The following is a 12,679-nucleotide window of genomic DNA, read 5'->3' on the forward strand; positions in this document are numbered from 1 at the left end:
ATAGTTTTATTTTTTTTTCTTAAGTTGTTGATTGAGTTTGATCACGTAACACCTATCATTAGTGAATATTGAGCGTTTTTTTTCAGCATTTTTCAGCATCTAAAATGTATTCCAAATGTACCCATGATTACCACTTACTTAGAGATAAATTGTAAATAGTTTCTTTATAGCATAAGTGGCAACAGGGTGTCACGTTTTTGTGAGAATGGTTTGTTTGTTTTTCTTAGTCTTTATTAAGGCTCAATAAAGATTCAAAGTAGCTGAAAATCTCAATTTTTCCAACTTTTCTGGCTGTTACCATGGCAACCAAGACACGTAGCAACGAAATTTTATTTGATATATGTTTCTGGTGTCAAGTTGTAATAATGGGCAAATTTTCATCAAAATCAGTGACCATGGGTGACAAAGAAGTTTAAGTGGTTACAGAGAAATGCTATTAATATTTTAACAAGTACCCGTACACAATAGTAGGGACTTATATTAGCTTCAGCATAACTGTATTCTGTCTTTCTAATGTCTTTAGAAAAAATATAAAGAAACAAATCTTTTAAATTTTATACTTACATGGATTGCACAAACTGAGTCATTCATGAAAAGAATTGTTTCAATTCAAAATTCTCCACTTTCTAACGAAACACACACTGACACACGTTATTTAATTCAAATCTAGATTGTTATAAAACATTAAGGAATTACAAACCCGATCTATAATAATGTCATTCCAAACACAATTTAAATAGAGTCAGATGGATTTTCTAACACTGAGTGGTCAACTATAGTCAACTCTGCAAGACTTCACAGTGTCGGAGTGTCCAGCAATGGTCAACTCTTTTCTTGCTTGAAATTGTCAAAGTATTAGCATTCAACTAATGGTCAACTCAGTGAAAAGCAGTCAATTGACGGTCAACTGACCATTTTATGCAAAACAGTTGACCGCTTTTCAGAAAAGCATTCAACTCCTAGTGGTCAACTGTTTTCGCATATTCAGTTGACGACTTGTTGACGGTCACTAGCCATTTTCGTATGGGTATGTATCCGATGCATGATTAACTCACCCTGCCTTGTATGGAAGGATGAAACAATAAAACAATTGTGTGTTTTACTACCAAATTTATTGTTAAGGCAATATTAAAGTACCACAGACATAATTGAAAACAAATCCAATATTATTGCCATTTCTTATACCATGCGTTTAGAACGGTTACATCCTTTTGAGATTGTGTGAAAAGCTCCTCTCTCCAGTATGGCAATTTAATTTTTATAATTGATGAGATATCAAAAATGGAATTTTAAGTCTCATATTCCCGAAATGGGGCTCAGATAACTTATGGTATAATTGATTTTTTTTTGTTTTTGGGATAGCTTTTCAACTTGACATTGTGAATCCCCTCTCTGATCTGACTGGTCGAAAAAGGTACAATGCCATTCAATGTACATGTTCGAAAGAACCATTAATCATACATTCTAAAAGATAGCATCGAAAACAATCCCTGTAGCCCTCACACTATTGCTTTTAAAATCTTTATCAGTTAATTTCAGCAGAAATATGTTTATTTAGCCTAAAAAAAAATAATGCAAGTCATTGAGACAAACGATATTAAATAGAGTTCTTTTTTCCCGAATAGTGAATATGGCGGTGTAAATCGACATTAAAAAAGAAGTCATAATCTAAACATACCTTGCACAATGGTTCAACAGGGGATTTGTATTTCTTATTATAATATTGAAATAATATCAGTTTTTTAATATTTTCATTCCTACTACATGCAAATTAATTTGAAATTAGCATACCTATATTGGATTCCAAAACTTTTTACTTTATTTAAAAACACTCGGATTCTACACACAAGAACTCTGACGTTTCTATTAAAAACATGATTCAGTTTCTTATAGACAATATCTATGTAGCTCTTAGAAGGGTTTCCAACAATCTATTGGAATCTACATGGGTAATAAATGTGTCTCTTGTAAGTAGACCTTTATTGTATTCTTCTTCTGAAGAATTTATTAAAAAGCTTTTACATGAAAAGAAGAATTCCCTTGCTACGCAGGTGTGTTAAGACTACACCCAGATATTATACTTGCCTGTACAATGGCCTCATAGTAAGCTATATGACCTGAACGGTTGAGATAACTATTTTCAAATATTCATTTAAAGATTTACTTCAGGTTCTAAACATGAATGGAGACATAAAAAAATATAATATAAACTAAATCTTGTCATTTTAGGTGGTATAAAAAGCGAAATTTTGTGTCACGGGGGTTACATATCTAATCCTTGACATCATAACTGATCATATTCATACAGAATAGACTACGCTTTTTATCGACTTATACCAGTCGCGGCCGTGATTCGAACACACGACCTTCCGATCACAGAGCGAGTGCTCTACCAACTTAGCTACCGTGGTAGTAAATAAATATTTGAAATATATTTGCTTAAAAAGAATGGCCATTAACACATAATATGATGTATATCGGACAATATAACAATGTTGAAAGTTTGTATTCTCGCTGATGTCATTCCCCCGAATATTTAGTTTTCTAAAGAGCTTCCTATAAAAGATCCTTAGTAGGCACCCATTAATAACTAGATATGTTACGTACGTACTAGAATTGATGTTCATCGGGACAGTTTTCAATATTAACTTGATGATAGGTTTCCGAGCTTTAAATGATACTTTTTTTTTTAAAAGTTACACAAAGTAAAATGCAAAAGCGCCATCTTATGTGTAGTTACCTTGCAATATGTTGTCTGTGAATATGTCTTTATGCTTGCCTTGATAATCTATGATCTTAATGTTCTAGAAGATGGTGGTATACATGTATCTCTAAGAAAAAATAGGACCTTTCACCGCCAGTAACAAATCATAATTTACTCTGCTTGAGTGTGATTGCTTGAAGTCTTTGGGTCTTTAAAGATTCAAATAAGTTTTTCATGATTGCACATCAGGCTACGTGGTGTTTTACTCCGTAAAGACCCGTAATTTGTCTTCATCCTGATTTAATGAATAAAATTAGCAAGAATATACAACCGTAAAACCCTTTAATTCTCAAGTTTAATGTGCAAAAAATATTTCATCACCGTTTTCAGTTGCTTTGAGCAATGTTGAGTTACTTTGTAAACAATAATATTCAATTTATATTTTACATTCTAATGTTATTACCAGCTAAATTATAAATATTAGATTATATTTAAAGCATGTTCAAGAACACCACTGCAGAGTACTAATTAAAACATTCTAATTAAAGCATTGATAATATTCTAACAGGACATAAGAATTTTAAACGATTAAAACATCTTAACACCTTAAAACATCTAATTGAAAAGATCAACACAATTATAAGTATTTAATTTCAACACACATCACTACAACCATTAATTATCTACTAAACAACTTAAATAGTGGAACGTTAATAAAATGAATAATACACAATAAAAAAATAAATAAATACAATAAATCTGCTTTGATATGCTAAATGGGTATTGTTTGATACTTGTATTATCTTTTGTCTTTTCTGCAGTACTTTTCCTTCAGATTGATTCCAAATCTATCAGTTTCCATGCCGCTACAATGATAACAAGAATGCAGACATTTTTGTTATAAAAAAGAAGTCCTTTTTATTAACAGATGAATTGGTTATTTCTGTAAATCAAAAGAATGATAACTTTTTAAAGGTCTCTGATGAATATGTAGTTCTGTTTGTTTGTACTTATAAAAGGAGAGGTAGCACTTTGACTAGAAACGCCTCTTTAGCTTAACATTTATTTATATAGTGAAACCTGTCTAATCCGACATGCACTGGGAGACAAATTTTGTGTCGGATTGCAAAGTGTAAAGAACATAGAAAATAGTAAATTGGTAATAAAAAAGGTCAGAATTCACAGTGAAACGGATTGCACAGGTTTCGGATTAGAAGTTTTTACAGTAATCATATATCTTGTTGTTTTCTAATCTTGTAAAAAAATTATTAAAATCAAATACACGTAATAAAAATCTGGTTCACCATAGTAAAGGATGATGTGCGAATAAGCGACAAAAATAATCTTAATCAAAAAGTCCCATTGAAGAATTATAGAAAATAAAATATAACAACTTGAAATTCATAGTAAATAATCTTTTAATTTACTATTGTAAAACTTTGATTTACTACAGGTGTAGTTAACTTTTAGTTATAGTTATAATTAACCTTAGTTTACTATAATATTTTTTTTGGTTAGAGTTAACATAATTTTCCTTTAAGAGTTGATCTGCGCTCCATTTTTGATGACACTACTAACAACTTAAGTTTATGATGAACGTAATGACTTTAATATTTCAACAATATCCTTTATTCATATAGCTATAAATTATTATCTAATGCATCTAGGGTTTACGTCTCCCAGTTGATACGATACACAAGAGACCATTTACAAACAATTAAAAACAAAATACAGGCTAGCGACAAACTATTAGTTGATGATATAAGATTATTTGAGTCAACAATCTCGTTTACAGTTAATATTTCTCTAATTCTATGGTCGATACAATGACCTTGTTTGTAAATACAATCTATCGTTAGGCCTAATATTGACTTAGTCTTACATACAAATTGTTAGGCCATTATTTTTACACTGAATTATCTACGGATTTTAACGTTTACCCATCAGTAATGATAAGGAGCACATGTCGAGTATTACCGATCGACAGGGTAGGTTAACTCCTCCATGGCACCTGATCCCGCCTCTTTTTTTCAGAGGTCCGTATTTGTTCCTTTCACTGTTTGTATTGTTTAATTGGACTTTTGAGCATTATTGCTGTTCGGTATCTTTAAATCTCATCTTTTAAGAAATATTTTTAAGGTCAAGTTATGCTTATTTCTCATCACAAACAAAACTAAATATCCGCTACTTGTTATTAGTTGATTGGTCTAGTGGTGAACGTGTTAATCTTTAGGAAAAAAAGAGAAAAATTTAGGATTTTATCTTGGGTTCAAGACCCAAACAAAACTGCATTTTTTAAGCCATATAATAAAATTTGAAGAGATAATTTTTAGTGGAAAAAGTGCTTGTCATAATTTCATGCCTTTTAATACTATGAACATTGTTCTAAAAACTTATTTCATTAAATGAATATGATTTCTATATACTTGAGCCTATATAAATTTCCCTTGCTTTGTACGCCCATGTTCTTTAGCAAGGATAATACATTGTATTTTGAAAAATTCAAATTCAATATTGTAATATATTGATCAAAGACGAATCCATTAATTCCTTATTTGGAGTAATATTACAGCCTCAAATATTGAATTCTAAACCAAAGAAAGATATCATCCTGCCTATCAGAGAATACCAATTAAGAGGGCTGGGTGGTCGTGGCCATTTTTAGACTATATTGATCTCCTTTAGAAGAAGAGCTCCATATAAAGATATACAAAAATGAAATTTTAAAACTAAAATGTATGAATTTTTTCTTTGCCAAATGATAGTTGACAGCTTAAGATATCATATCTAAAAAAATAAGTTATATCTGATGGTTAATTTTTTGACCCTCAGCCTCCTTATGCTCAGCGCTTTTAGTCCTTTCAGATTATAGTATTCTTATGTTCTAAGTTTTATTAAAATTGGACCAAAACTATAAGAGGAGTAGCACTTTGAATTTTCTTTTACAAACAAACAGGCAAAGACCTTACCATTACATAATCTCCTCTAATATTAGAACATTAGAGCTAATAATATGAACACACACAGAAATGATAATGTGAAATTGTTACCTTAAAAATGAAACATTTACTATCAAGCAAACTTTAAAATATATCTGCACATGTATATTTATGTCGCTATTTAATGTCTAAAAATGAAAATTAAATAACATTTTTAACGAATTTTTCATTTTCATACAAAATAATTTCACTTACATTTAACGACGTTTCTTTCCACAGGTTTATATTTCTTTTCGCTCGTCAAGTTAGATGGCTCCTTGACTTTTACGTTTGTTTCCGAGATGTCAAATCTGAAGTACAAATCACAGATTACTGTAGAATCTCATTCTCAGCGTTAAAAGAATCCAGTCTTTTCTTCTTTTTCTTCTGACATGCTAGTAAAATGGTTAACCAGAATAGAAGGTACCGTGAACACTGAGCTCACAAAATGATACACCCGCTCTCATATGAGTATAAGGGCAAAGTCTATATCTTGCTACTGGAAACCTCAAATATCTGTCCGATCAGAATATGATAAGGAAGTGCACAATGACATTATGTTGTGAAGATTCTGTAAAAGTCGCATTAGATTAAAATAAGAGACGGGTATCCTATGTATATGTAATAGAAAGAATGGTAGTGTCCAGATTTTGCTATGAATAACCCAAAATATTAGTCGAATTGAAACAAAAAGTAAGAGTGAACAATGACATTACGTAATAAAGCATAGATCTGTAAATGTCTCATTAAATTATCTTTAGTGGTATATATAAGGAGGAGTTGCTACATGTACTAAAAGACTGGTACCCCAGTGTTATAGAAAGAATGGCAGTGGCCATGTTCTGCTATGGGAAACCCAAAATATCAATAGATTCAGAACATCAAACAGGACGTGTGTAATGGCACTTTGTAATAAAGATTCTGTAAAAGTCGCATTATTTTTTTTTCAGTCATATATAAGGAGTTTCGGATAAGAGGTGTACCCCCAAATGTTATAGAAAGACTGATAGTGTCCATGTTTTATATGGAAAACCCCAGATACATATATCTGTCAGATCGAAACGTAAAATAGGGGGTATACAATGGAAATATGTAATCAAGATTCTGTGAAAGTCTCATTATATTTTATTCAGTGGTATAGGAGGGGTTTGCGGATAAGAGATGCGTATCATAGTGTTAAAGACGTACGGAAGTACGGGCATCCCTTCACACTTTTCAAGTGGGGGTATGATAGAACTGTTATATATATTATTCACACTTTGTTGGAAATGAACAAACAAAAACGCTGAACATTTTCTTTATTCTGGCCTCTCTAAAGCTAACCAAAAGGAATGAACGCCACCACTTTTAATTTTAAAACAGTTTAGGCAGGAGTGTGTAAAAAATATTAAACCAATTTTATAGTAAAATGCTCTTCTAAATGATCGATATTGTATAAAACTGCATATTTTTGACAAAATAATTTCAGATAAAGAATATGCTTGACTTATTTTAAAAAATGACTTTGTCGGGAAAATGTAATAGCATATGCAATGTACATGTACAAGCATGTTGTAAAGAACATTTTGTAAAGAAAACTTTTTTCGTACATCCAAATGTTACATATTTCCGACGAGTATATGACACTCTCAGAAAGACCAGGAAGTGGCATGCATTCTGTTTTGAATTCTATTTACATATGAATTTCTGTAAATCAGATGTCTCGATTAAAGTCATCATTTCGTAAGTTCTATGGTCGATACAATGACCTTGTCAGCAAATACAATTTACATGACTGTATCATTAAGTCAAATGCTGACTGACGTTTTTCATACTAGTTGTTAGGCCATTATTTACACACTGAAATGTCGACGGATTTTTCCGTTATTACCCAATCATGACAAGGAGCACACGGCGGGTGTGACCCGTTGGCAGGGGATGCTCAATCCTCCATGGCACCTGATCCCACCCCTGATGTTTTAGAGGTCCGTGTTTGCTCTGCTCCTATTTTGTACTGTTTAATGAACTTTTGAGCTTGAATACTGTTCGTTATCCCCATATATTTCATCTTACAAGATAAAATTTCAAAAAATCTGAAAACATGGTTTGTTCAATTTAATTCTACAATTTATTTCTTATACTAAAAACTTACACTTTTGTTTGATCGGCATACTTCTTTTGGTATCTCCAGCAGACACATGATGCAAGTATTATCATACATAGGGATCCACAGCTTGCTCCAATAACGATTAGTAAAATTGGTAGGTCTAAATTTATACAAATAAAATAAAATTGTGATTATAATACTTTATTTATTCAGATATCAAAGGATATAAATTAAAGTAAAATAAATTATATTTTTTATTGTCTTATTTCTCAACCACAGTCTAAAAGGGAAAACATTGATCTGGAAATGAGAGTTATATAGTGTTATCTAAAATGGTGTTACTTCAGTTTTTTAAGTAATTCATGCGATTAAGTACACAAACAAATCTTTCTGAAAGACATATACTCAAGATAAATCAAGAAAACTATAGTGGCACTACTTAAACTGACTTACTTTCATTCGATGAATTTTTCCTGAAAAAGAATACCGCCTTCGTTAAAGTTTCAAATATTGTATGTAAGATGGGATGCAATATGCTAATGTTAGAAATAATTCAATTAATTTAATATAACGTAATATACGTACACACAGGTCGCTTCTCCAGAAGAGTCGTCACATTTTTCTCCCAATACACAGGTGCCACCAAAACTTTCAAACACGAAACAGGGTTTGGCTACAGACGAGATGTCTATAAAGAAAAACGATAACAAAATAATATAACCGTTTTAAAAACTAATTAAATTTGGTAGGCACATGCGTGTTGAGTGATCAGAAAAGATGAGTGAATTATAAAACATAGTGAAGGATGTAAATACTGTTTTATAAATTCACCAGGTCTGCATAACTTGCAAAGCTTATCTCTTATATCTGTATCATGTCATCTAAAAGAACAAAAAAAGTGTGCTTACATTTCATTGATGTGCCGTTTTGATCTTTAATCATGATTTGCATGATAGCTGGTGTTTGGTTCAGTACAACAAGCGTTCTGTCTCCATTTAGCAATTTTGTCATGCTAGATGCAAGGTCGCTTTCAAAGCTGTCTGATTCGCTCTTATTACCAATAATTTCATAGTCAACAATCAAACTCCCAAATCTGTAAGTCAAAAAAAGTTTATGGTGTACATGTAGTTGATATAGGCTTATAGGCTTACCTACATGTACTTCTTATCATCGAATATTTTAAGACTGTAGGAAATACTTATCTTTCAAACATATTTTACTAAAATGTATTTTTTATCGCATGCTGTTAATCATATACAATTGGAAAAAGTATCTATCGATTAAAGATTTTTAGATAACCTGAGAAAAACTGTACACATGAATTACTGAAATTCGCTAAAACAACTACAGTGTATTTACTCATTTTTACCAAAGTTAATTGAATGATACCCGATGAATTTGTACGAGAGTTTCTACAACTTAATAGCATATTGCGATGTCTTGCGTACATGTATTTTTAACTGGTAACTTTTGAAGCAGAATAATAATTACTGTTTTGAAACTCCTCATTTGACAAATGACTTATTTGATTAATTCTGTGTTTTGATATCAGAAAATTTATTTTATGTACTCCTACTACTTGAGATTAAATTGAACGTTAATTGTCTACATACTGGCCAATTCAACTGCTGACGTGAAATATATACGAGGGGTTATCAAAAAGTTCGTGGACTGATTCGATAAAATTAATACTATGTAGTCTGTGCTTACAAAATTTATAGGGAACATAAATCAACAAAAGTTTAAGAAATGTTGAAAATTTTAGCTCGATATATTGATAATTTGCCAAATTATTCTAAAATAAAAAAGACATTATATGATCACCCGGCGCTGTCGCCGTTTTGTTTCATGACGTCCGACAACGTCATTGTTTCTCAATGACCGCTCTATCTACTTCATACACTTATCTTGATGAAATTACCTGGAGTAATAAGTAACACTTAATCCCGTCTTGTTTATATGACTTTACAATGTCATGAACAGCTGCTTTCAATGCATATAATATAGTAAATGGATCTATACATAGGGAAAGATCCGAACTTGATTATGCCAGAATACTTCGCTTGTTGGAGTTCATTTTCTACCACACATGATCAACGTCACTTTTCGACGTGACTGACTTTTGACACAATAACTACAAATCGACATTAACTGTGCATCTTTCATCTCTCTGAATCTTTTTGGGTATTTAAAACGAGTACTTTGGATGCATTTTATTTTTCTGTAGCCTGTTTAAACATTCCCTAGGTCTATACCAGTTTTTCCAGGTGCGAAACAATGTAGAATGTAGGAAAAAGAAACCCCTCCCCCTTTTTGACGTCATTTTCAAGCCCTTAATTGTTTGGACACTCCATATAAAACTTACGATAAAATTTCATAGAACTTACAGAATGGGGTAAAAATTGCAAATTTTACGGAACAATTGCGTCGTACCAAATATCTGAATTAACGGGATTTTTTGAGGACAAATGCTCGTATTAAAAGAGTTTTTTTTTCAGTTACACTCAAGTAGAAAAAAACGTCATATTTGAGGTTGCGCCGCCTGGACATACAATTGCTTACAAAAACATTAACAATTTATTAAAAAATAAAACTTATGATTTATGGTTTATCCTATAGATAGAAAAGATGATGCTAACTAAATGTGTAAAAATTCATTGATGTACCTAAAGCGGTTTTAATTTTATGGCGCTAGTCCACGAACTTTTTGATAACCCCTCGTATAATCGACTAATACCATTGCTGGCGTTGTCTAAAAACCAAGTATACTATAGTACAATTGTCTACATAATCGATGAAATCCAACGGCGACACTTTCTACATAGTAGACCAAATCCATAGCTACCAATGGAATTGTCATCATAACCGAACAAATGTAAGGTGGACATATATTGACAGAACTAGATCAGACTGTATCACAAAAATTTAAAAAAAAAATCCACAGATTTATTAAATCAGAAAGGTATTCTAAATAATACATTCAAGCTAAGGGCGGATCTACTCATTGTTGGCTTTGTGTATGTTATAAAGACACCTCTTTCTTTTTTTATGTCATCACATCAATTAATGCAATTAAAACAATTATTTTTCAGAAATGAAGTTTTAACGTATTGTGAAATCAAATAATAATGTGCACGTAACAAAATTATCGTAAATTTATTGGTACAGTTACTTCTTGCCATTAGTATATTCCCATAAAATGCACATACCGAATAGATAGGACTTTCAGAAGAAGAAATCCGCTAACGTTTTCTTTCTTGTAATAACTTTCCAGCTGGATTTTTGAAAATAAAATTTTAATAGTACAATAATGCATATTATGAAAGATAAAGAAAACAGTCTTTAATTCATGATTAAATTCACATTGAAATACTGAAATACACGTAACAATCAATAGAAAACACACATTTAGGTTAGCTTTGTCTTGCCAAGATTAAAGAAAAAGAATTTTTGATGGGTTTCCAAAACTTAATTTAACTGTAAAAATCAAAGTTTTAACAATCTTTCATTTATTCCTTATAAAAAATCATAAGGATGTATCGAATGCAGAGTTGTTCTGATTGTTTTCTTTTTACGATCTTGTCCTATTTTCAAAATTTGATAATCTATTTGTTCCTTTGATTAAAAGGAAGATTAAGACCTCTTATTTAGACATTTTTGCGACGTAAGTTAGTAAATAGTTGAAAAAGACACTTTTGAGAAAGAAAATAATAAAAGCTTTACTTTGCAGGTCAAATACTTTGCAGGTAAAATACTAAATATAAAAAAATAATGATTTGCAACTGTATCCAAACAGGTCATAAATTTGTCTGTACATACAGATATTTGAAATTCCTTTCGTAGTTCTTGGCTTTTTAGAAGAAATTCCTGACGGCTAGTATTGGTGGCAAACTCTACTTCAACTCTTACTTTCATTTCTGTTTCATCTATAATCAAACCGTTTATTGAAAGCCTTAGCTATTATCAATGAGAATAGACAGAAAAAAGCACTCAAACCATCTAATTAACTTTAACTCTCTTCACGATTGTTTTTAATTCAAATGATGACTGGCATTCATATATCCTTTTTTTTTTTGTTTATAAAAATAATTTGAAAGCTTATATTCGGAAACTTGAAGAAGATTGTGCTGAAGATTTTAATCTCACTTGTACTGTATGATGATTCTGGATCTGCAATTTAAAATATTAGAAATAATGATGTTAGTTTGTTCAAGATTTTCGCGGAAAGTTTCCGAGTATAACAATTAAAACACTTCCGACTCCACGGTCGGAGCTATGATTGAATTGCATAGACAAGTTTGATTTCAATATAACTAACTACTACTTCATAAAAATATAAAATTTACTCACACACACAATTATCAAGTCTCGATCCTCCAAAACGGCATTCACAGTGTGCGGAGCCAGGAGTATTGATACATGCTTGCTGTAACTTTTTGTCACACTGAGTAATATTCTTCTGGCATTCATCCACATCCTTTGAACAATCACTCCCTTCCCATCCCGAGATACACTGGCAGAAACCAGAAGATGCATTGCAGTACTCTGTTTGGTTGGTTACACATGTGCATACTTGGGAGCACTGTTCACCAAACGTAAAGTTCTCACAAGCTGAAAAAACAATATTTTTAAAAATGAAGACGCGATAAGATAAATTTTGTAAGGTATAAAGGAGGATGTGGAGGCGTACGTAACAATACATAATTGCCAACAACCTTGGCACATGAATCCGTTTCCTTTAAATCCTCGGGGACATTTACACAAATAACTTCCAATCGTATCTGTGCAGATAGCATCAGAAGAACATTGATTACTTCCATCGTCACACTCATTAATATCTGAAAAGAAAATATCAAGTTGAAATGTTCATAACAACCTACTTATTCTACAAATATTAATATTATCTTAATA

At 31.4% G+C, this 12,679-nt stretch overlaps 1 protein-coding gene across 1 annotated transcript; it reads right to left on the reverse strand.

Moving 5' to 3' along the window:
* Positions 1-3,485: 3,485 nt before the first annotated feature.
* Positions 3,486-11,693, reverse strand: LOC133190660 (uncharacterized). Its single transcript, XM_061326355.1, has 8 exons — positions 11,588-11,693; positions 10,978-11,042; positions 8,677-8,861; positions 8,354-8,456; positions 8,222-8,241; positions 7,814-7,928; positions 5,899-5,993; positions 3,486-3,570 (listed from the first exon to the last, which is right to left on the reverse strand). The coding sequence occupies exons 1-8, from the start codon at positions 11,681-11,683 to the stop codon at positions 3,536-3,538; spliced, it is 714 nt and encodes a 237-aa protein (XP_061182339.1). The 5' UTR covers positions 11,684-11,693; the 3' UTR covers positions 3,486-3,535.
* Between the last annotated feature and the right edge of the window lie 986 nt (positions 11,694-12,679).

The sequence above is a fragment of the Saccostrea echinata genome, unplaced genomic scaffold (genome assembly GCF_033153115.1).
Source record: "Saccostrea echinata isolate AGI-Se365-2 ecotype Australia unplaced genomic scaffold, CSIRO_AGI_Sech_v1 ptg000001l, whole genome shotgun sequence".
In the NCBI taxonomy this organism is placed as follows: domain Eukaryota; kingdom Metazoa; phylum Mollusca; class Bivalvia; order Ostreida; family Ostreidae; genus Saccostrea; species Saccostrea echinata.

Excerpts from the sequence above, each read along its gene's own strand:
- LOC133190660 (XM_061326355.1), bottom strand. The coding sequence starts at position 11,683 with ATGAAAGTAAGAGTTGAAGTAGAGTTTGCCACCAATACTAGCCGTCAG. Across the intron at positions 8,862-10,977 it reads CTGAAAGTCCTATCTATTCG|ATTTGGGAGTTTGATTGTTG; the intron begins GTATGTGCATTT and ends TTTGACTTACAG. Across the intron at positions 8,242-8,353 it reads TCTGGAGAAGCGACCTGTGT|GAAAAATTCATCGAATGAAA; the intron begins GTACGTATATTA and ends ATTCTTTTTCAG.